The sequence below is a fragment of the Antechinus flavipes genome, chromosome 5, assembly GCF_016432865.1.
Source record: "Antechinus flavipes isolate AdamAnt ecotype Samford, QLD, Australia chromosome 5, AdamAnt_v2, whole genome shotgun sequence".
In the NCBI taxonomy this organism is placed as follows: Eukaryota; Metazoa; Chordata; class Mammalia; order Dasyuromorphia; family Dasyuridae; genus Antechinus; species Antechinus flavipes.
Window position 1 is genome coordinate 84,997,608 of NC_067402.1, and position 25,934 is coordinate 85,023,541.

A 25,934-nucleotide genomic window follows, 5' to 3' on the forward strand; every position below is an offset into this window, starting at 1 on the left:
TATTGAATAATAATGGAATTCAAATCAGTTTTTATTCTTTTATGCTTCATTCATCTAAACCACAAATTTATTTTAAGGATGTAATAACTCAATTGCTGTCAAAAGAGTAACATTTAAAAGGATGAAAACAATGTGGTAGAAAGTGTTTTGTAGTGTGAGGTCAAAGAAAAAGTGCTGATGAGGACTAAGAGGACCTGGATTGTAGTCCAGCTCCCCACGACCTATGTGATCTTGGGCAAATCACTTTATCTCAGTAAGCCCCAGGAAATGAAAGGGCTTGGCCTTTAGGACTCCAGAGCATCCTTCCATTTCCAAATTATGATTCTATCATAACATGCTTTATGTCTGATTTTGGACTCGAGCACATCATGGAATGAAAGAAATATTTTCCATAGAGAAAGAATACTTTCCATAGCTCAAAATTCTACTCTAAGTTCTAGAAGTGGGCAGGCAGCTTGCCAGAATGTTGAGGATCCAGTTGAGGATCAGCCACTTTTCAAACCTACATCGTGATCAAATCCTTTAGCCTAACCAAGCAACATAGGCAATGATGATATGATTCTTTGGAGATTTACAAACTACTTCACAAACTCAACTTGTTTTTAACAGAGCTGCCCTGATCTTCAAAAGAGAACCAAATTATTCTTATACAACAACCAGAAGCTAATTTGTGTGTAGTGTTTTTTCCCCCCCTAATGCTTCATAATTCTTTTCTGCCAGACAAAATTCTGTTTACATTTCTACTTATAGTAATAGTTATAAAGATCAGAGATTTAGTCATAAAAGTTCCACGAGGCCATCTACTCCCACTCTCCTTAATTTCTCACCTTAGGAGGGTGGCGCCACACATATAGTAAATGGTGAAGCTCAGATTCAAACTGAAGTTCTAAGGCTCTTTGGAACCTGGGAATCTCCACACTTTTTAGCCACTGAATAATGACATGGATTCTAATTGATGAATGAATGGTCTGTGCAAGCTAAAGAAAACACTTCAGAAGTTGTTCAAAAGTAGTAGTTCTGAAGGAAACATTAATTGATAGGAAACTGGGCCTTTCTGATATGACCTACAAACAAAATACTCAACTCTACAATGGAAAAATCATAGAATCTCTAATTCCTGATAAAGGAAATCTATCAAAACCACAAGTTGAGTTTTATTGTTGACAACAATAGTACTGTTCTTAAGGAATCAATGCAAGAGATCAAACTTCTCCAGAGTAAAATTCTTAAGTGCTTTTGAGATTCTGCATGATCTAAAAGCAGGATGTTTGAAGTGAAGTAGGCACTTAATGCTCATTGATGATTGGCTTCTCCACGTTGCAGCTTTCAATGAACTTTTTACAAATCAATTTTGGGTTCTAATGGGTTGCCCACCACTTTTGTTTTAAGACTTGGGGCACCATTTGGCATGACTGAAATGTATCCCTTACCAGAAGAATGTAAGTTCCCTTGTAGGCAAGGACTTTCATTTTTTTCATTGTTACCATATTACCTCCTTGTAGATAGTAGATGCTTAAATCAAATGTCTGCTGAATTGAATACAGATATGCAACCATAGATGGTATTCAAAAGATGATGAAGAATATAAGCCAATTCTAAAAGTACAAGTGTCAAAAATTGTCTCAATCAACAATACTGATAAAAAGTTTACAGCTTCTCAATGCAGAGAATGAATGATAATCATTTAAAGTATAAATTTTGGTATGTTACCAAAAAAAATTATTTTAATCACAGAATATGTGTATATGTGTGCATGTGTTCACATTCCAGTGATCCAGTGTCATATAATTTACATTTTTAATATTAAATTTCACTGCTGTTCACAAATGCTATTAATGCAAATTTCAATGACTGGCTTCATCAGCCCAGGAAGCTCTGTTCAGTTTCATAGACATCTGTATTCTCTGTCTTGTAAACAGAAACAATAAGTCCAAGTAAAAATGTGGAAGGGTTTGTACAAACAAATCCATACCCAAGACAGGAAAAATTCAAATGGCATGCCTGAGAGATAGAAGGCCAGCCACATTTATGTATAAAACCCTTTTCCCCCAAATAGCTACTCTGGACTAAGTAATTTATGGAAAGAGGGAAGCTCGACTTCAATGAAGTACAGAGTCATAGGCACTCCCCCCTCCCCCCCTCAGGTACTATGTGTCAAATGACAAGAGACTCTTTCTTGGCTTATGTTAAAAGGTGGGTTCCTAAAAAGTTGGTCATGGAACTTTTTTTTTTTTTTTTTTTTTTTTTTGGTAAATAGACTTTATTTTGAACAAATGTGAACAGCCTACTAATAAAATTTTGTGTATAGTCTTTTAAAGCAATTAATTACTAATTATTTTGTAATATCTGAAAAATTAGGATTTTCACATATCCAGTGTCCTTAGATTGATGTATATAACCGAATCATAAAGAAGATGAGGAAGGATAAATAATGTCTAAAGAATCTATCAAAATATTAATATTATATGTATGTGTACATAAACACACACACACACACACACATATTTATATAATCAATAAAGAATTTGGAGAAAAAAAAAGTTATAACACAAGTTTCCCATCTTTTTGGTGGATATGTTTTTTGGCAAAGGGTTGAATAAAGCCATGATATATGGACACAACAATGGAAATGAGACAGTCAAATGCCTTCTGACTATACTCCCCAGGTTCATCTTTACAAGCCTCAAGGAGAGGGGTAAAGAAATAAGGAACCAGTCAGTAAATGTATGTGTGAGGCTGTTTGATTCTAATCAACAGAATGAGGAATTTCAACTATAACTGCATTTGCACATATGACACCACATTCACCTAACTGGGAGGAACAAAATGAGGTGCAAAACCTATATTTTTAAAAAGATTCATTGAATTGAAGCTGTTACCAAAAAGAAAAATAAAACCAAAAAAAAAAAAAAAAAACCAACCAACGACCAAAAGAAAAAACACCCAAAGCTATTTAATAATCTCCCAGTACTGGATACAGTATTTTCTTTACTTTTTTTTTTTTTTTTTGGGGGGGGAGCGCAAATCATAACTTTGTTGCTCTTGATTTTGTAATGGAAGAAAAAAAATGACGGATAGAAATATTAACTTCATAACAAACTTTATTACCACATACTCTTGTTTAAATTTTACTGATGTAACATTAAATTTTAAAGCCTCAGCAAATGGCTTGCTGAAACAAGAAAACACAAGGTTAAAAAATGTTTGGTTCTTTGGTAACTATTATTAAAGTTCATAGTACAAAAATAAGTACATCAGGCTTTAATAACCATAGAAATCCTATCAATTACTATGACTAGAAGAGATCTAAAAGTACTAAGACATTTCCCCCAATAATGGCCATGTATAAAATTAACTTTTTCTGCTTTTATAAATCATAACATAGAAATAAAAAGTTTTAAGATTTCTAAATTAAATAGCATGGATAACAATTTGCAAATTGGTCATCATTCAAAAGTTAAATGCTTTCTAATTTTTCCAGAGTATGTTACCAATATAAAAAAAGAAGCAATACAAGTAATGAAGGCGGGGGGAAAAAAGGGCTTTTTTATTTAAAGTTCCTTCATTCATTTACTTTAAAATTAAAGTCAGTAGAACTCCACCAAGCTTTCCTTTTCTTCCTAAGTAAAGAAAAGGTTTGGGGAGGAGGAGAAGTATATATCAGAAGTCATCAGGATAGTTTACCAGTAAATTAACAGGTAAAGTAAAATCAATTGTGGTGCCTTAAATAAAAGTGTGTGCTCTCTCTGAATATCTCAGAGAAAAACTGTGCTATGGCCCTCAGGATTCTTCCATTTCCAACATAAACAGAGACAGTAGTCAAATTCTCTTTTGAGGCAACTGTCAAACTTCAAGATTACTCCTTCTTACAAATGACTTTAACTTATTTTAACCTAAGGATGCTATTCTCTCCAGCAACCACATGAGGGCAGTGGAGAATGTGAAATTGTCATTTCTCAGACAGTTTTAATGAATAATGATCAAATTCAAATCAATTTTGCCTAGTAAAACCTGCTCCTCTCCACCTGCTACTCTCATTTTCAAGTCTTTTTCTCTCATAGTTCATCTCTCTTTTTCACTTGTGTTTTAATTTTCTTTTTTTTCTTCTGGCAGAATTTTTCCAATGCCTCTGTTACTTCAGGGGCTTAGGCACATTATTGTTGCTAATGCTTATTAATTTTGGTTAAAAACTAAGTTCAAAAGAAGCAGTAGTGTTTGATAATTTATCTTAGGCAACAATATGCAAAATTCCCAATTAAGAGGCCAACGAGAAAAAAAGTATTATCTTATGATTTCCATCGAATGCTGCAGACTCACAGACTCACAAAGGGTCCTTGGAGATGCTGGTCTGCCTCCTTGGTCCATTCTCTAATAAATTAAGCTCTGTGATAGCAGGCATTAGAGAATTTTTTACTTTTTGTCTCCTCATGGTCTTGCAAATAATAGACACTAAAGGTATCTAATGGCAGCCAATTATGTGAGGAAATTGAATCCCAGAGAGAAGTGACTTGTTCAAGGTCAAGGCGCCAGACAATGGAAGAACTGGGTTCAGAACCCAGTCTTATACCCTTTACAATTATACATCACTTTTTAAATACATGGGTAATATAAAACCTGAGTTTAAACTACTGTGCTTCTCTTTCCAAGGGGGAGGGGGGGAAGAAAACAATTAGAATTCTAATCATGAATTCATTTCTCCCAGTTTAAGCTTCATGGATTATTTTACTTTCTTGGGCTGACCAAACACATACTATGAAAATGAAGGCTTGTAACATTCAATAATGACTGCTAGATGAAAAGAAGATAATTTAATTATTCATTATTTTTTAAAAGATTTAACCAATTAATTGGGGAGGGCTAAGTCAAGAGAAAAATATCATTAACCTTTTTTTAAATGGGAGGGGGAAGAGAGAGATATTCAAGTTTCATATAACTAATGAAACTGATGCCAGTAGCTTTTCTTCAGATGCTTTTTAACTGTTCTTGAGTTTCCTCCAGGATCTCTCTCTCTTCTGAATTTTTCCCCCTCCAATAAAAATTACTCTCAATTGTAAAGTATTAATGATTTTTGGTGACAAGGTCAATGTGAAAAAAAAAAAAAAACTGATTAAAACCATTTGCTTCTAATTAAAGTCATGTGACAACTGCATGATTTTTGAGGCAAATTTTAAAGTTTGTCTATTTAAACCATAACAAATATTTTAAATGGCCCACTTCAAATAATTGGGTAGATGTGGCCAACAATATCTTATAGTAAAACTAAAGTTAGGAATTAAAATACTAATAAATTCAGTTTAAAAAAAAAAGGCAACCAGGCCAGCTTAGAGGAAAAAGGATACAAAATGGCTTTGAATTTTGTCCTGATTTACATTTCATTTTTCAGACACCACCTCTCCAGATGATTTCTGAGAGTTTATTATACTAACATAAGCAGTAAAATGCTTAAAACTGAATGCCACTTTAGTTAGTAATCTTTTGAATTTATATTCAATGATCCCAATTATAATCTGCACAATCATTCACTTATATGCTAAACTTCACCACTATTAGCCATGAAAATCCTCACAATCTATAATTCTGTGTAATTTTAGGATAATTTACATGCTATTAAGAGTCTATGCTTATTCCTAATTTAGTCCCCTTTGCTGTGGAAATCCAATCTATGTTTTTAGCTTGTTTTTGAATGGCCCCAATAAAATTTAACAAAAAGCCTAAAGCAATTTTGATGTCTTGAACACCATTTCTTTTGCTAACACATCACCTCACTACCTTAAGAAAACATTACTCTTACAGGAACAAAGCTGTCTATACTGCTTAAAATTCTGTTTTAAAAATAAGTAAGCTGCATTCTAAGGCATCTAGTTTTTAGAAAACTGAAGTAAGCCTCCTTCAAAATACAGATTCTACATAGTGTCCATTTATCAGAATCTGAACAGAAGCTGCTTGGCTAGGGTTTCCTGGGACCAATGAGACAGATTTATATCATATATCTGAGAATAAAGAACATCTCTCTTCCCTACCACATTTTAGTTACCTCTGGCAACATTTAAAAGTGGTATAACCTAGAGGAAAGAAAATGAGAATCTTCGAGGAAGTAGAAAGAACAAAGTTAAAACAGATCCCACGTGCTTATTATTATTATCCCCATCATTTTGGTGTCACTTACAGAGGAAAAAGATTTTACATATCTGGGATCAGAAACTACACTAAAAGGTTTCAACTTTTTTCTCCTCAATTAATACAGAAAATTACAATTGCAATTATATACAATCAATACCTGCTTATCTAAAGTAGTTGGGAAGTAGAGTATTCTGGCTGAAAGAATTAGTATTGCTCCCGTTAAGGGATTTTAATATTTTTTTTAAATCAACATACAGTAAAAATAAACTTTGAAACTACATGAAACATAATTCAACCTTTCATTTTTTTTTTTTTAGGCTCAAAGGGCACTGTGGAATCTTACCATTATAATTGACATCAGTTATTACTGTACAATTGCATGTGTGTGTGTGTGTTTGTGTGAGAAAGAGAAAGTATGTGTGTGTGTGTGTGTGTGTGTGTGTGTGTGTGTGTGTGTGTGTGTGTATGTGGGGGTAAAAGAGGAAATGAGTCTGCTTAAATGACTTTTTGATTTTTAAATTTTGGATAAGTTGTATTCTATTTTCTGACTTGGCACTCTCACCTTATCCATGTATCGGCACTAATTTGAAGGTAGCACTGTGGAACACTTAAAAACATATTTTATTGTAACAATCACTAATTTAGAGCATTTCTCAAACTTTCCCCACCTGTATCTATTACTAAGGAAACTTTCCACACCCCACTAAACCCATCAAAATGAAAATAAATTAAAAGCCTAGGAACACCATACTCTATGCTACTCACCACCCTGGACAGAGAAGAAACCGCCATAAGCAGTTGCAGTTGCCTGAGGAAGATGCACCATTTGGGGAAAGATAGCATTTTGGCAGAAGTAGTTAGTACCAAGAGAGTAGTAGGCTCTAAGACTGAGAGTAGATGGGCCCTAATAGGCAGGAAGTCAGGCACAGCAGGCCGCAAGGAGCTGGTGTTCACAATCTCCTAGCAACTTCTTTTTGAAGGAATGATCCCCATTTGAGAGACAATGATCAAGAGGAAATAAAGGATTTCTATCAATTACATGGCATTTACCATGGCAAAATTACAAAAGTAGGCTGACTTTGCAAATTAGTCACTATTTGGCCCTCTGTGAGAAATTATTTCTAGTAGGAAAAAACAATATAAATAAAACATGTCACTGTTAAACAGCCACAAAGTCTTTGCTTGTAATCACAGGTGCAGACTTTACAGATATTCTTAAAAAAAAATTTAAACTAGAGTAAAAGGGAAAGGAGAAGAAGCTAATAATTACAAATAGGCATCTAAACAAATACATATTATTTCACTAGTTAAAAAAAAAAAAGCCTGCCCATTTTAATACTTTTTTTTTAAGTTTTTTTGGGGAAAAAATCAGAACCCTAGACCGTACCTTTGCTTTAAAAATATTGACATAGGACAGTGTGGAACTAGCTCATTTAACATTTGTTTAACATAGTCATAAATTTTGTTCTTAGAAACTGAACTTTTTTGGTATCTTAATAGTCACAAATGAAATATCATCTTGACTATTTAAAACTTAAAGAGTATCCCTCACTAAAAAAAAATACATTAAAAAATGCTAACAAGTAGTTTTATGCTTTCTTACCCTCTGTGCTTTGTTGTAATCATATAAGAGAAGCAGGTCATTTTATCATGCTTTTATTTGTAACAACCCTTTACAACAAAGAGTGCTACAAAAACCTTAGCCATTCAGAATTTTCCAACTGTTTTGGACAGAAAACTTATTTTTAAGTCAAGGGCACAAACAAATCAAATCACTGTCCAATCAGGATTTCTGAATTTCCAATTTCACTCCTAGATAGGCACCACATTTAGCCAATAAATTCAGAGTGATGTTTTGTTATGTTATCAAAATCTTTCTTGGTACTAATAAAGAAATCCCAAAGACAATGTTATGGTGTACTAAGAAAACTTTGAGCAAATTATTTTAAAAGTATCCACAAAGGACTTTGTAAGTAAGATAAATTAGACAAAGCAAATAATTTGTCCTCATGTTATAACAACATTCCTCATATTTGGCATATTTACATGAAAAAAAAAATATATATATATATATATATATTTATATACTGGTTTAGCTCACTGAGAGGATAAAACACAAAGGTTCTTTTTCTTCCAGGAAAAAAAAAAGGAAAATCTGAATTTTTGAGAGTAAATGTGGACATCAGTTATCCAATCAGCTGCACTCTGTCAGTCCTGTGCCTTTGGCTGCTCTGCTCTCCCCTTCCTGAGCCATCTTCAGCTCTTTAGCTAATAACTGATCCTCACAACAACGTTAGGGTTCTTTGTCTCAACTACCGCAGGGCACTCTCCCAATGTTTTAGGCTCCAGCCTCCTGTCACAACCAATTAGGGAAAAAAGAAGAAGAAGCTATATTTAGCCACTGAAAATCTTAATACAATGTTGATGAATGTGATTATATAGACAAATATCTCTATATTGCTTAGTCAATATAATACAAAGCAATGAACTCTGAACTAAAGTACATCCATTTGTGACTCCATCTTAATTTTTACACAAATGACTTGTCTTTATTAACAGAATAGATCATTTAAAACAATGGATAATATACTTTTTTTTTTTTTTGGGGGGGGGAAGTTTCCTGAAGCTCAACCAGAAAGGTTAAGTAGGCCAGAACTACATTGAATGTGGGGGTAAAGATTAAATTCTTGAGAATGAATGGAAAGTTAAAGCATTTCACAAGGCAGAGATGGGGAGAAAACAAAACAAGTAAGGCACATCTCTGATTCCACCATCTTAATTTTTAGGAACAGTAATTATTTGCTATTAGGGATCAAACTAAGGACAATTAATACCTCCTCAGAACAAGCCATTAAATACTGTTTGTTAATGTGGGGGAGTTTAAGAGATGATCCTAAAGACTGATAGTTCCTCTTCAGGTCACCTTCAGTCAGGAAATAATTTGGTAGAAGCCTTTAGACTTGTTCCATTCATAACTCAGAAGCACTGAGGGAGGGGAAAGGGAAGAGTTTAAGATTAGTAGACCTTAAGGGTCAAAGGTATCAGAGAAATCTGTTCAGAGCTAATTGGGGCGGTAGTGACTGAGAATTATAAAAAGCAACCATGGAAAACAAATAAACACTTAAACTTGACTATGCTTATATATTAAAAATTATAAACTATGATGGAAATCCATTTTTAGCTAACAGCATTTTATAATTAAATGGGTTTAATAAAGAATAATTCTACTGCAATATAACTTCAGCATGCCTATCACCAAATATCTCCTACTATAATGTGAACAAATGCAAATATTGGTTTGTTTGGTTTTTTTTAAGCATAATAGATTTATAAGCCCTTTTTGGTTTTAAGATCAACTATACAGAACCAATAAAAAATTGCTAAATGTATTCTGAAAACGTTTTAAACAGAAACATTTTATACATTAAATGAATATATTAACATAAAATTTAATGAAAGCCACTTGCTTTTGCTAGTAAATATTTTACAGAAATCCAAATGATAAGTCTAAATCTAACATTGCAGAAACCATTAATAATAGAGAAGAAAAATGTGTGAGCACAAAAGTTTACTTTAAAAAAGAGAACTGATATAGCCAAGGTAAATTATGTTATTTTGTATTTCTTTAAACCTGGACCAAGTTCTGCAGGCTTTCAATTCATGAAAAACTTCTAGTTAAGAATAAAAAGGGAGGGACAGGGAAGAATTAAATTACACAATATCTTTTAAAAAATGAAATACCCCAAAACATATATATGTATAAATTTATATCTTTTACATATAAACTTTTTCAACTTTTGGAAATATTTCTAACTTAGGAATTATCTAAATAGTCTGTTGCACAGTCAACTTTTGATTATGTAAGAATAATCCAGTTACAGATTATTCAGGACCTTCTTTACCCTTTTGGATGTTTGCTTTCAGATGGCTTCACTGTTCATCAGCACATGGGCAGAAGAAATAAAAAAGTGCCGAAATTCAAGTCAGAAATTTGTATCACTTGTTCAAAACTTTGATATAAACTTTTTTAATGGGAGAGAAGACTAAAAATATTGCCTGTGGCTGAAGTTTGGGGATTTTTGTCAATTTCACTTATTTATGTTCTCACCTATTCCCCATTAATTCAGATAATCAAGAGTTGGCTGTACTTTGCTCCACAGCAGTAAAAATAGCCTAAAAACTTACTTCACTAGGTTCTGTCTTTTGGATTCCAAATACAGGTGCTAGGAAAATACATATAAAATTGATTAATTCCAAGGTTACTAATAATTTGGAATTTAGAGTTTAACTTCCTATTTTCTTCCAGAAGATTTTCTTTCTATATTAATTCCACAGTAGTTACTCATTATTAGAACACATATTGACTTTCAATATTAATCTTATGTTTACAGTAAGGCACATAGTTACAAAAATTTTACTGGTTACATATTTTTCTCCAAATAATGTTAAAAACCTCACATAAAAATCAGGTAAAAGTTTTAAGGTTATTGGAATCAATTTTACTTGCTACATAAAACTTAAATATTTTTAAACATCAGTTTTCATAAAATGCACATTTTTCATTAAAACAGTTCTATTTCTAAGGCCTACCCAACATTTTAATTTTCTAATTAAACTTTTAAAAAGTAGAGTTTTATTTAATTCAGTTTCTTTTACAGAATTCAAATGACATGTGTTCAAGCCATAATAGGCACAGTTAGAAAGTGGCAATCTATGCTAGACTTCCAAGAACCCTTGGAAAGCATTGCCCTGAGCTGACTGTCAGACCTAATCTGAAGGAAAGTTTAGTTTTGGTTTGATTTGAGAAACTATTTAATGCTCTAGTTATGTTCCAATTCAAGTAGTTGGAGGGTGAGGGAAGAAAGCAAAGATAACAGCTTTGCTTACTGAATCACTGTGATTTTGGTGAGAGGGTAAGAAAAACAAATCTTTGATTTGGTTAATGCCTCTATTCAGATCAAACAGTTAACAGTGCCATAAGTTGGGATAACTTTTTCTGAGTTTGGTTTTAGTACCATTCATTCTCTGATTCCTCAAAGTGAAGAATAAACAGAAAAAGAGGCAAGATGAAACTTCTGTCACTCTGCTGTTAGTCTCTACTTTCTCCAATATGGAGTCATTTATCTCTTACTAGACTGAAGAAAATCATGTATCATCAAAATAGATTTTTGGTTTTGTTTTTTTTTAAACTATGTAGCTAAAATCAGGAGGGAAAAAGAGTTAAAGGTATATCCTTCAAAAGCTTGCCTTTCAACAATAAGGAATCTGTAGCTGTCAAAGAATAAAAGTGAATGGTCATCTGATAAGTATGATTTAGTGAACCTTAAACTTATCAATTCTTTTTCATATAAGTCTTCAAAACCAGACATTTTCCCCTCATAAAAAGGAAGAAAGTAAACTATGATGGTAGCAATCATCAAATTTAATGCTTTATAATTACAAAAGCATATTTCATTTGATAAACAATTGTAGTGTTTTAATTAACCAGTTTATAATCTAGGGGGAAAAGTATGCTTGCCTCTCAATTTCCTATTTATTGTTTTGTATGAGTAAAAACTCTTTCTCTCTTTTGGAGGAATTAAAAATATAAAACCTTCAAGTTGTATAATTTATGACCTACCTCGGGCATGGTCAAATAGAATTTGTTTGTTTTATATTATCTTTGAAAAATAGCTCATAAGCGCTTCAAAAATATTGTGGCAAAAAACCCCAAGAAAAGTATAGATATGGAAAGTTCCTAGTTCTTTTAACGCTTCTTCTGGACTATATAAAATGAGACTGGAAAATACTATTTATATAACTTAAATTTTTGGTTGGTTGATGAGAGGTAAGTGGAAAAATTTAATATTTATTTTGGAAAGGAGAGATACTAACATTTAAATGACTGACTTTTTTTTTTTTTAAAGTAATGTGGAATGATGAGTTCAATTACACAGAAGTTAGAATCTATTTTTATAAAGTCAAAGTCAAACTATAAAGTTCAGCTAATATTTTAGTATTTTCTCTGTAAGAAAATCTTTAAATACTCATCTAGTACATGGTATTAATTTTTGTACTTATTTAAGATATAATGGAACAGAATTTCAATTGCATGCTTATCAACAGATTTCCACAAGAGACAATGTGATAGAGGGAAAAGAATCTTGGAAGTAAACGACTGGGTCTTATTCTAACTCTACCACTAACTACTATAAATGCAACCTTGGGTAAATAAAAATTATTCTATCCTTTAATTTCCTCATCTGTCAAGTGATAATTAATTAGCTAAATTTTATTACTTGAAAAAGTAAACTAAGAAAACAAAGGAATCAGATAATAATTCCCCCAAAATAACTCCCAAGATTCAGTAGAACTTGGTACAAAAAATCAGTCAATGAAAACTCACCACTCTGGAACCCCCGTGAATAAAAGAACATAATATCATTCAAACTATCCCTCTGAATACAAACATACTTTCCCATAAATACAAGGAATATAAACTAACCCAGGTTCCTAAAGCAGATTTTTGTTCATTTCTCAGGTTTGGGGATTTTGTCAATTTCACTTATTTATGCTCTAAACAAACAAAGAAACTGAATCAAATTCAATCCAATATGCTACTGGAAGATTTTTTTTTTTTTTGGGGGGGGGGGGTCACATTGTTATCGGGATGAGACATGTAAAAATATTAGTTTGCATTTTAAGATCTTTTAAGGCTTCTCCGGATTGATTACACAACTGTAACTTCAGTTTTACATAAGGTAGTGGTTTTTGTCACTTGATATGTCACAGATCTCGAGATCTTAATCTATCTTCAGGATCTCGATCTTAATCTATCTTCAGGATCTCCAAATGTATTAAAACTCTGATCTACTTCAAGATCTGGTAACATGAGAGGGAATCTGGAGGGTCATATGCTATTACAGCACCAGGCTTAAAAAAACAGATAGAATTAATTGAATTCTGTCTATGATTAGGGAATATAGCTTGTTCAATTTGGGAATCACTCTCCAACACATGAAAATTTTATTTTTTTAAAGCACAGATCCTGAAAAAGCGATCTAGAGCTTGAAAGAAAAATCAGATATAAAGAAGATAGAACTACATGAGAATGGCAAGTGCTCTAGAGGATATTTAAACTAACCCAATGACATTTTACCAAATGAACCTGTCATCAGGCAGCTCAACTTTTATATGTATTGAAATCCCAAAGGTGAATGAAACTTACCAATGATTTACCAATAGAAGCAATTTTCTGATCCCTTCCTCCTCCCCACCCCCGCACAGCTTTTGTATGATTTCCCTTTTTTTTCCTGGTTAAACATCTACATTAAATTTTTTAAAAATACACATTTCTTTATTAATCATGTTGGGAGAGAAAAATCAGATCAAAAGGGAAAAACCACGATATCTCTGATCCTTTAAAATATCTATAGGACTCACAGACTATTGCTTCAAAGGCACAATTTGTATGAGAACCATGCTAATCAGCATTCAGTCATTCACTTCTTACCCAACTGGGCAGAACATAAACTGTTAAGCAAAAAAACACTAAAATATGGGGACGATAATTACATGGACAGTCTTCTCCACTAAATAGGAGAGGCAAATGAAGGGGAACAAAGAAAGATATGAGGAAAGGGGAAGGAAGGATGTTTTTTATGTTTAACAAAAGTTAAAAAAAAAAAAAAAAAAAGGTGCCAACGACTATCATGAACATTAATAGGCTGTTGTAAAGCAGACCAGTAGCTCTGAACAAAAATGAAAACTAGACAGCATATATGCATGCTGAAAGTCTACCAAAAAAAGAAAAAGGATTGTGAAAGCACAGTGATGCCTCTACTAACAAAATCCCTCGAATTAAGCTCTTTCATACAAAGTCAGCTGTTGAAAAATCAAAACAAGTCAAGCACAACAGCTGATTGCCATTTGCAGCAATATAACAAAAATATCAAAGCAGAGGGCAGAGCTTCTGTCTATTCAGCCTAGCTGACAGTTAACCAGGCTGGTCCTGGGCAAAGCAGTTTGCTTTGTTTTTTTAAGTATTAGCTTTCCCTATCTTGATCAGAGTAGAGGTATATCATCACTCACAGGCTTGATTCTATAACCAATCAATGGAAGTTTTACCAGCTCCATTCCTGACCTTAGCTGGGTTGCCTGTCTTAGGTACTCGTTTTCAGATGTTACTCTCTATCATCGCCAGGCTAATCCAGCTTAGCTAACTGTACCTCACAAATTCTGAACTCAAGTAATAAACTAGCCCCAACTTAATTAAAGCAGTGTGCTACAATGCACAGCCCAGAAGTGTTATGAGTAGAAGAGTATCTCCTATACCCAGTACCTAATCTCTTGTAAATTCTCAATGCCCCATGCCCTTATGCTCGCTTCACCTTCTATTCCCTTTTGAAATAATACTCTACCCTTCAAGGAGTTTACTAATACCTGGACAATTATTTGATGATTGACTAGATGATTGTACGGCAGCTCCTTGAGGGAAGGGATTGTCTTGCTTTTGTCCTTGTAGTTCCAGAATCTAGCACAGGTTCAGGCACATAATAAATGCTTGATGAATTAAATTTATCAAGCATCTGAATTCTAAACATTGTGAAAATGCTTTAATCTCATTTACTTTCTATTTCGATCATTTCAATTTTAGATGTAAGCAAGCAATAAGAAGGTGGTTTAGGCAGAAATCCATGTTCTCCTCTCCTCCCTTCACCTCATTAGGCCATTTAGCCAGCCCTAAAGAAAAAGTTAAATCTTTTAAAATGTAATCTGAGGGTGGTATATCAAAAATGCATTCAATAGCCACTCCTCACTTCCCAGACTCTTCCAGGACTCTGAAAATATATCTCTACATCTACTGATAGCATGCTTGCCTCTAGATACCCTTCACTCTTTTGCCCTGCTTCAATTACCTTCCTGCTGATGCTGTCCTCGATGCTGCCCCCCTGAATTCTCTATCCTCTGCCTTGATGACTATATGTATTTTCAATTTCATAGCACATTTGACATTTTTATTTAATATTTTATCATCTTAACTATCTAATGACACATATTATGAAATTTCTTTATAATACAGATATATATCTATATTATAAATATCTTTATATTAGTGGTGGTATTACTGTCTATTTCAACCACAAATGGCAATATGGTATTATAGAGAAAGCCTTTGTCTTGGTAAAGTTCATAAGATCTGGGTTTAACTTATACCTCAGATAGTAACTATGTGATCTTCAGCAAATCATGACATTTCTGTGAGTCTGTTTCTTAATCTGTTGCTGTCATTCAGTCATTTCAATGGTGTCCAACTTTATATGACTCCATTTTGGATTTTCTGGCAAAGAACTTTCTCCAGATCATTTGACAGATGAGGAAACTGAGACAGAGTTAAAGACTTGCCCAAGGTCACACTGCTAGTAAAGGTCTGAGGCTACATCTGACATCAGATCTTCCTGACTCTAGGCCCAGCACTAATCTGTCAATGAGGAACAAACTACTTCAAAACAAAACTGGGTATTAATGCTTATTATATACCAAGCATTGTTCTAAAGTATTGAAGAGACAAAGAAAGGGAAAGACAAATTCTGTCCTAAGGGAGTTTATATTCTAATAAAGGTGACTGTGTAAATAGGTAGGCATAGAAAGAGACTGTGGACAGATTATACAGAAGATCTTCTCAGGGAGGAAGGCACTGAGTGAGGGTCAGACAATGGGGTCAGAAAAAGCCTGAAGAGAGGAAGATTTGAGCTCAATCTTGAAGGGCGTGAGAGAAACTAAGAGGTGGAGGTAAGAAGGGAGATCATTCCAGATATGAAAGAAAGTTATTGAAAAGGCAAGGTGACCAGAAATGCACTGTGATAGAAGAGGAGTTACAAGTTGGTGAGTGTAACTGGATTATAAAGGGTGACAGGAGCAGCAAATGTGTAAAATGTATGATGTCTGGAAAGATAGGAAGAGACTAGGTTATGAAGAGCTTTAAATGTCAAATGGAGGACTATTCTATTCTGATGGATCAAAATAGGGAGTCACTAAAATTCATTAAACAGCTTGGGAGAAGATACCACAATCTGTGCTTTAGAAAATGTTATTCCAGATGAAGTGGAGGAAGGACTATTGCTGTGGGATGAGATTTGAGGAAGAGAGACCCATTAGCCTGGGTGAGTGTGAGTGATGACTGTGTGAGCAGAGAAAGGGCTCTGGATGACAAAACAACAGATTAGAATATGGAGTGAATGAGAGTTAGGAGTCAAAGATAACCTGGTATTGTATATCTAGGTAGTGCCTAAGTAATAACACAGAAAATAGAAAAGGCAATTTGTAAAGCCTTAAAGTGTTATATAAATATAAGGTATTGTTAATATTAAAATTAAACTGTTATTTCCAATATTATTCAGAGAAGTAAAATGTTTTATTCTCAACAATATTGGTTGTTTCTATCTACTTTAATGGAATAGTTTTTAGTTTTTCCATACAAAACAATGTAATCTACAAATTATTTAATTATTTGAGTTACTCTATTATTAAGATTTTATATTACAGTAGTATTATCTAATTATGATTAATTATTAACATGCAATTGCCCTAAGTGAACACTAGGCAGTGCCATAAGCTTAAGGAAACAAAATATTTAATAGGCACACATTTTCCTTCTTAAACAACTTAAGTCAGGAGACACTTACTGAAAAATCTGATGTTCTATGGCCTCAAGATAATCTATATTTAAATTATAATGAGTTCATATTACATGAAAAACTCAGTGCAGTATCATGATGAAGCCAAATTCTTTATCTGCTATAATAATAATGCTAAAAATTTAAATAAGCTTGTTTTTGGGGGGGAGGGAAGGAGAGAAATCAACATCCTAGTGCAATAGAGGTTATGTGTTTTGTTTTTTTTAAATCTATAAAATCCTACTTAAGTTATTTTGCTGGGTTGATTGACAAAAATATCACTCTGCTTTATTCTTAATAACTGACTTCAGAATAAGAACTAAATTCATCATTCCTCAGGGATTTTTTTGGTTTTATTTAGAACCAGTTAGGTAAACTGGAAAAGAAAACTTTTTTTGAAAATAATGTAGCAAATTTAGGTTGGTAACTGCATCAATACTTTTCTTCTTTCAGGAAGAAAGAGAAAAGGGGAGGAGGAGGGAGAGGAGAAAGAAGAGAAGAGGGAGAAAGGACAAAAAAAGAAAAAAGGGGAAAGGGAAAAGGAAAAGGAGAAAGGGGAAGAGGAAGGAAAAAAGAAAGGAAAGGAAAGAAGGGGGAAGAGGAGGAAGAGAAGGAGAAAGGGAAGAGGGAGAAGGGGGAAGCAAGGTAGAAGGGAGAAAGGCAGGGGAGTGGGGGAAAGGGCAAGGGAAGATGGAGGTATTAAATGACTAAACACTAGCAATCTTGTTATGTACTCTCAATAGCCTGGTCACATATTTTTAGAATATAGTGTTTTCTTATGCTTTTAATTCAGAGAATCGGTAGATTATGAGAGGGAAAGGGAGTTAAAAAGGAAGTGGTGATCTCAAAGGTAATTAGATTACAAATATATATTGTTCTATTTACACAAAGGTTTGGTCTTAGCACAAGCCAAGAGAAACACTAGAAAAATATTATTTTTCCTTTAAGAGTTTTCAGTATCCTAAATTTCCCAGACTGTCACCCTGGGGGTTATCTATTTATCATAGTCTAGAAGAGAGAGAAGTACCTCCTCGGAACTTACTCATTACAATATGCGTATTATTATAACTACTTCCTTCAATTATACTGAATCCTTGCCTTTGCTCAGGTTAGAAAGTAATCCATCCTTGCTTCTGTCTCTGAAAGGCTCCATATTTTCTTTCAAAACTCAGTTCAAGGCCCACCTCATTTTGACAGTAGCTTATTTTGTAAATATTTATATGTATATAGTACCCAAATTCTTGAAACAGTGTCAGGAATAGTAAATACAAGCTTGTTGGCTAATTGACAGAAATTAGCCCAGTTGAAGTCGAGGTTCAAGGACACAACATATAAAAGGCCAAACAGGGAACATTGGTACTTTATCACAATTCAAAACTTTTAAACTGTATTCCAGACCTGGCTCTGTTGTTTGTGTGTGTGTGTGTGTGTGTGTGTGTGTGTGTGTGTGTGTGTGCGCGCGCGCACATGTGTGTGCACATGCATGCACACACACATACATGCATTGGTGCATGTGTATTGCATGGACGTGTATGTAAACTTGCATGTTTGTGTGTATGTACAATACAAAAACAAGTTCTCAGTGCTCAGTTTTCTTGTTGAAAACTGCTATTATCTGACTTTGCTAGAGACAAAATTACTCTTAAGCGCACTTTCTTTGGACCATGATATTTAAGCATTGTTTTTAAAGCTACTACTAACAATCTATTCTACTAAATGAAGCTTCCAAAGGCATTCTAGTTAACCCAGTAATGTAAGAACAAGTTACTATATATGATAGAAAAATGTAACATATGAAAGTAAGAGAACATTAAGTCACACTTAATATTCCATAGGCACAATTTGGAGAAGGGCTTTCACCTATGTTTGTATCTTTGAGAAATGTTAATAGGTAGATTTTTTAAAATTGTTATAAATTAATTGCATTTTCTACTCTGAGTAAGTTTTAAATTTCATCTAAATTACCTTCCTCAGATACTTGACTTCTTAATACAACATTCATATTCCACATCCTAAATTTTATACTTACATAGCTATGTTTGTTTATATTTTATATGTATTTACATAGATATATGAATTTATTATATTTATATATAAATATGTTTATATTATAGATGCTCCTTATTAAACTGATTCCACTCTCCCAGATAAACATGAAAGTGGAATGGGGTATGTGTTGGTGGACATGAAGAAAAGGGCAGATCCAAATCTATAAAGGGTTTCTTTCAAGGAAAAATTCAATGGTTTATATGTTTGCACTCTCATTGGCATAATGGTTCCTGTAGCTGTGCCGTGGAAGAGAATTTTGATGGCTAACTTTAAGTTTTCTGTATAACAGTGCTGGAGAAATTTTTATAGTTAGCTTAAAACAATATAGAACAACAACAACAAAAAAAAAAGAGGTCTAAACTTGTTGGGAAAATTGTCATAAAAGATCAAAGTGGATTTCTATAAAGCTACAAATCTAAAAGGAATTCTCTTATGAATGCACAGGTTAGACAGTGAAATATTACTTAAGAAAAAATGTTAACAGTAAAAAAAAAATTTTTTTTATTCTTCCACTATCATTAAATATATAATAACAAACATGCTGAAGACCTTAATATAAAATTTTAGAATGGTCTTCTGTACAAAACAACTGATTTGAATTGATTTTTTAAAAAAATCTTATGTCTAAAATGTGTGCCTGAATTTATAAGTAATAAATGTTTCAACTGATTATCTAATGTCTCACAGTAAACTAAACATTTCTCTTTCCTTTCTCATAGATTATTTTAAACTAAAGTAACCAACCCTTAAAGAACATAGCATTTGATATCACAGAATTAATTTGGCTTAGGGGTATGGAAGACTTTTGGCATATAGATGATAAATTAAGGGTGACCTACCTGAATGGGTCCTACTGACATCAGCAGGTTTTTCAGTTGGACATCAGTAGTTGATGAAGAAAGCCCTTCAACTGACACAATACAAGGCTGAGGTTTGCACTCCACCACGCGCAGGTTCTGTTTATTTGGCATCAAGCGTCCCCGGCCCATCTGGCCTGCAACTCCTCTGCCTCTCCCATGCATAATGACCTGCCAACAACAAAGAGTAAGAGTGTTGTGATTTACTAAATTTGAGCTTTGGTTATTTTCAAAGATAGCAAGATATGAAAAGTAAGCAAATAGCTCAGAATTAACTGAAATACACAGCAGCTGACAAAGGCAAGTGAGTTAATTTTCTCTTTGGCAGATTCCTGTCCATGTCTGGATTCATCTTTCCAGACTATTTTACTATCTAATCATTAATGTGCAGCAATTTGGAAGTGGAAGGAGTGTAAGACATCACCTCTAGTTCAACTTACTTGTTTTGTAGAAAAAAAAAAAAATCAAGGTCCAGTGTCAGAGTTAAAATTCTTGGATCACCCAACGTGTTCTCTATTCTAACATATTGTTGCCCAAGACACATCAATACTGAAGACTAAATTTAAATTTGAGAGGTACCCTAGTTGATATAAAATGCAGGTATTTTAATAGCAGAAGTCTTACTTAAAATTCCTAAGGAACTCATGAAATCCCTGTAAATTTCAGTGCTCTCATCTGAAAATTGGGAAGAATGATAACGGCACTTTTACTGTCACACAGGGCTATTACCAAACAAGCAAAATCTCTCTCAAGCATTACATAAATATGAACTAATACAAGCTAATGAAAAGAGCTGAATACAATCTGTTCACATGGGTTATCAGGTCATTTGCTTGATAGTTAAAGCCTATAAAAGTGACTATGAACCATAAAAGTATCTCAGATGGAGTCAATATCTGTTCAACTTCTTTTTGTAAATATTTTAACTGCCATGTTGGAAACTGGACTGGGAAGGAGTCCTCAAAAACTGATAGGAAAGCAGATAGCATTCTTAAGCTTTTGGACCATAGTTCACTAAACAGAGCTCTCCTAAACTCCTATGATTAGGCTTTCCTAAGTATAATTTTTTAGATATAATTCAGTTGCTCTATTCCACTACAAAAACTATCATGAAATTTCAGTAAAGAAGACTAAAATTTATTTAGTAGATACCTGCTAAGAAAATCAGAGATGAGAGTAAAAGAAATATAGTGGGGAAAATTTTAACCTGAACTCTTGAAACCTATGTGAGTTTCAATGAGAAGTAATAATTAATTATATAAAAACACAATATTCCTTAAACTTTTAATGAAATTATTTCATTTGAATTATGCATGGGAAAATAAGGAGGTTTCAAAAGAAGTCAGAACTGTAGTTAAATAAAGGTGGTAAACAAGATTTAATGAAAATCAAATAATAATATTTTCATATGTAGGAAATTGGTTTCATTCAACAGTTATTAGCTACATGAAATCAACTATAAGATTACTTGTGAAAAACATGTGAAATTTAAAATCCTCATTGTAATATTACTAACAGAACTGTAATTTTCAAAAATTTGGAAAAAATTAGTACAAGTGTGCAAGAAATAGCTGATTGCTAAAACAAAGCTCCAAGGTCAATTTAAGGTGTATGATATTTATCACTAACATCAGAGATCCTCAAACAATAGATCAAGATCTATCATCAGAGAATGTGAGAGTTAAATGGGATGTCATTAAGTCTAAATCATTTTAAAAAAGAAGAAACTTCTACTATTGCCCCGTCAACTGTTAACAGCAGATTTCAAGTGCTCAACTGATAGATGATAAAACCTGGTACAGATGTCATATGCCTTCATTTGTCCCTCCTCACTTAACTCTGCTAAAATGTTTTTCCTTGTGGTTGAACCATCTCTTTTTCTGAATATGATAAGGTATTTTCCTACTTCCAACAATCTCAATGTTTAAGGAAATATAATTAACTTTTCAGAGAAAGATTGGAATCTGAAGCAAACACCACATAATGTGAAAAATGAGTACTTTGTTATTTAGAGAAGGCATCAAGTTGCCAACAATGTAACTTCTTCACTTGGGAGACAATACATTAGATAAATAATCCTTGTTTAATCAATTATTAGGAGAAAAGCAAGAAAAATACCACTATAAGCACAGGGAAAGTATGATCCCATTATTAGGGATTATCACTCTCCTTGAATTCATTTAAAAATTATATAACTATATCAAGGGTACCATAAAGGTATCCATGCAGCAAGAATATTACCTTAATTCTAAGGAAATGCCAATGGTTCTGCACAAAGGATCAATGTTTTCAGGATTTAGCCAAAGAAAGAAAATTTCAGCCTAAATTTGGCAAACTAGTAATAGGAACTTGAGAATTACAGAACCACAGAATTTTGAGAGTTTTGAAAGGGCTCTAAAACTATGATGATTTATAATTATTTCCAAGCTAAAGTCCAGAAAGGGAATGACTCACCATGATACAAGGGTCAGATTTAGCAAAACCAGAACTAATACATTGTTGGTGGATTTGTGAAATGATCCAACCACTCTGGAAATCAATTTGGAACTATGTCTACTACTGGGTCTGCATCCCAATAAAATCATAAAAGAGGGGAAAAAATTAACATGTACAAAAATATTTGTGCCAGCTGTTTTTGTAGTGGAAAGGAACTGGAAATTAAGTGGATGCCCATCAGATGGGAAATGGCTGAAAAAGTTATGGTATATGAATGTAATGGAATATTACTACTCTATAAGAAATGATGAGCAGGCTGATTTCAGAAAAGGCCTTATATGAACTTATATGAACTGATGCCAAGTGAAGTGAATAGAAACAGGAAAACATTGTACACAATAACAACAAGATTATGTGAGCATCAACTGTGATGGACTTGGCTTTTCTTAACAATACAGTGATTCAAGACAATTCCAACAGGCTTAGGATGGAAAATGCCAACCATATCCAGAGTGAGAGAGAGAGAGAGAGAGAGAGAGAGAGAGAGAGAGAGAGAGAGATGTGGAGACTGAATGTGGATCAAAGCATAAAACATAGTATTTTCAAACCTTTTGGCCTTTTTTTTTTTCCTTTCTCATTTTTCACCCCTTTCGTTCTGATTTTTCTTGCACAACATGACAAATATGTTAATGTGTAAAGGGACTGTACACATTTAACCTATATCAGATTGCTTGTTGTCTTGGGGATAGGGAGGCAAGGGAAGGAAAAAAGTTTGGAACACAAAGTCTTACAAAAATGAATGTTAAAAACTTATCTTTACAAGTATTTTGGAAAAATAAAACACTATTGAGAAAAAAAAAAAAAAGAAGAAGCAGCCAGAACTACAGTGAGAATCTATTGATGCCTATTGTACTTGTGCATCATTCTGACCATTACTAAACAGTGACACATTTAACTTAAGCAAAAATTCAAATAGATGAATGGTTTTTACTCTGCCAAAGGAGGAAAACATATTTTAATACCAAAGATTGTTTAGAAACAGTTCATAAGCCTTAATGGAAGAAATCATTAATTGTAGTTAGATCAATCTACAAAAGTATAAATTTCAGGTAGAGAGACTCTCAGGTGAAGAAGAGGAGGCTAAGTATAAAAAGTTCCAAATGGGGTGTTGAAGGCCAAAGTCAATGCTTCAAACTGAACATATTTTAAACTTAAAATCCATGTGAATACTAAGTTGGGTTGTCCCATCAGGAAAATGTTGAAGAAAACTTATGTATCGTCATTTTTAGGATCAAAGACTCATAGCTTTATATCTGGAAGAAATGTAAAAGACCACCAAGACCAGCCAGCCCTTGAGGAAACTGATAATGAGAGGCATTATATAACCTTCCCAGAGTCAAAGATCAAACTTATGAAGAAGGATATGAACTTGCTCTGATTTCACTGTATACCCCAGCTAGTGAGATGCACCATGGCATAGATAGTGGAAATAACACTGATCTCGTAGAAGTATAAGAAACCTAAATTTACAACATCTTTCTAACACTTAAGAGTTGTATGATCATGGCAAAGTCTGAAGCCTCAGGTTGTACACTGACTATAAAATAAGGATAATAAAACACCTACAGTAACTATCAATCAATTAACAAGCATTTATTAAACATCCACAACATAGTAGGCACAGTGCTAGAATACAAATAAAGTAAGAGGTTCATGTTCACCTGGGGGGAAGGGACAAACGTGCATGAATTGATGCTTTTAGTCTGTTGTATTAACAACTAGAGGAATGAAGAAATGCTTTTATATGGGTAGCAGTTCTTGAGCTAGGGCTTTGAAGAAGTAGAGGTAAGAAGGAAGGACCTTTCCAGAATAAGCAGCATCCTTTCCAAAAACATGGAAGAAGGAAATAAAAGGCAGTGTGTGTTGTGGGGAAGAAAATGGAGGCCTGGTGGAATGCAATGTCACGTATGTGAAAAACTACTTTATAATCAATCAGTTTAGAATGGAGCCTGACAGTGAAAAGCTTCAAACTCCAACGAGAAGTTTATTATTTTATCTTAAGTACAATGGATAATCAACAACTTATTAAATAAAAAAAAATTATAGTTAGAGGCATACATTAAAAATATCAAATTGGCAGCTATGTGAAGGATAAGCTAGAGACAGGAAACCCAGTATTGTGGTTAGACTTGGACAAGTCGGGTCCTGGCCCAGACTAAATTTGTGGCTCAGTTTCCTGCCTGCTCTGGAGGACAACAGCAGCTTTTCAGAGTCCCAGTGATTCTGACCTGTGATTGTTCAGAGACCTAACTAATAACATCCAATCAGACCCTCCTTCACACCCACTGAATAGCTTAAAGTTTCATCTATCCCACCCCACCTAGATACTACCAGGAATCTGTCTTTCACTAATTGACTGGACATTAAACACATACTTTACTTAGCATCATATTATTCTTTCTCATTATTTTTTTAAAATAACTTTTTATTGATAGAACCCATGCCAGGGTAATTTTTTTACAGCATTATCCCTTACATTCACTTCTGTTCCGTCTTACTCATTATTTTAAATCTTGGAAAAAATCAGTGTGACTCACATAGGCCTATGAATTTTACAATATATTTTTAACCAAGCTGTATTCAAATAATTCTCCAACACTATTCCTCTATCATCCACCCTTTCCACATACCCTAGGAGCAACTGTGAGGAGAACCATCTACTTTATAAGATGGTGGGGATCAAATGAGATAATGTATGCAAAAATAATTTGCAAGCCTTACCACACTGTATCAAGATCAGGTAATAGATATTTCTAAATTCCTGAATGACTAGTTTAAAAAAAAAGTCTAATGTTTATTAAATACATTCTTCACTTTGCTGAAAGGGCCAACTGATTCTAAAGAAAAAATGTTACCTTCTTTGCTGGGTGAATTCCTTGGATGTTTTTAACTCCTGGAGGAACAGTTGAGTGTATGTGAGCTGCAACTGGAGATTGCTGTTGTTGATGAAGTGTTGTTCCCTTTGTCAGTGTGACTTTGCGAACAGGATGCTGTCTTAGTTCTGGAGATTGAGGAAGTCGTTGGGGCTGACCCTCTGGGTGAAAAAAGCCAACATTCTCTCCCCCCTGCTGAAATTAACAAGGTATCATGCTGTTCAGTATCTATTCAATCAAATATCAGCTTCTGAGAAACCTACTAGGAAGTATAATTTTATTAATACATAACTGAGAACTAAAACAATTATCAAACAAATCTGACACTTCAATGTGTGGGGGAGGAACAGAAAATCCTCTGCCTAATTTTAAATAATAACAAGTAATTCAACATCTGATATAAAAACATTCGTGATACCTTTATCTTTATATGAATTTATCTATTAAACTTTGGGGAAGTCTATGATTTAAAAAATCCCCTACTTTATATTGCTGAAGTTTAAAAGAAATATGTTCAACATAGGGACACTTATGCTGCCTAACGGTTCAGTCATTGTTTGTTAAAACCTAGCAATTTACATAAATAACTGCATTCTTACCTTGTGCTCAAGCCAAATTATTATCCCATAAATATTTCAACTCATTTCACTGTCTTAAGAAAAATGGGATTCTAACTATCTAAACATAGATGGCACAGTGAATAGATTAAGGAAGACCTGAGTTCAAATCAGGCTTCAAACACTTGCTGATATGTGGCCTTAGGCAATTAAGTCATTTGATTTTTGTCTGTCTCAGCTTTCTCATCTGGAAAATGAAACTAATAGTAGCACTTATTCTTAGGATTGTCATGAAGATAAAATGAAATAGTTTTAAAGCACCTTTAA

General features: G+C 33.5%; 1 protein-coding gene across 9 annotated transcripts in view; it reads right to left on the reverse strand.

The window, feature by feature from the left end:
• RBM33 (RNA binding motif protein 33) overlaps positions 1-25,934 on the reverse strand; it is a 170,416-nt gene that overhangs the window by 13,364 nt on the left and 131,118 nt on the right. For 3 of the 9 annotated variants that reach the window (XM_051961069.1, XM_051961073.1, XM_051961066.1), the window contains 2 exons: positions 25,033-25,245; positions 19,664-19,852 (listed from right to left, as the gene is read on the reverse strand). In XM_051961069.1, the coding sequence (XP_051817029.1) occupies positions 19,664-19,852; positions 25,033-25,245 (402 nt within the window). Of the gene's footprint in view, positions 1-6,723; positions 8,474-10,305; positions 10,344-19,663; positions 19,853-25,032; positions 25,246-25,934 lie in introns of those variants that run through there. The other 6 variants (XM_051961072.1, XM_051961071.1, XM_051961075.1 and 3 more) reach the window with 4 other exon arrangements.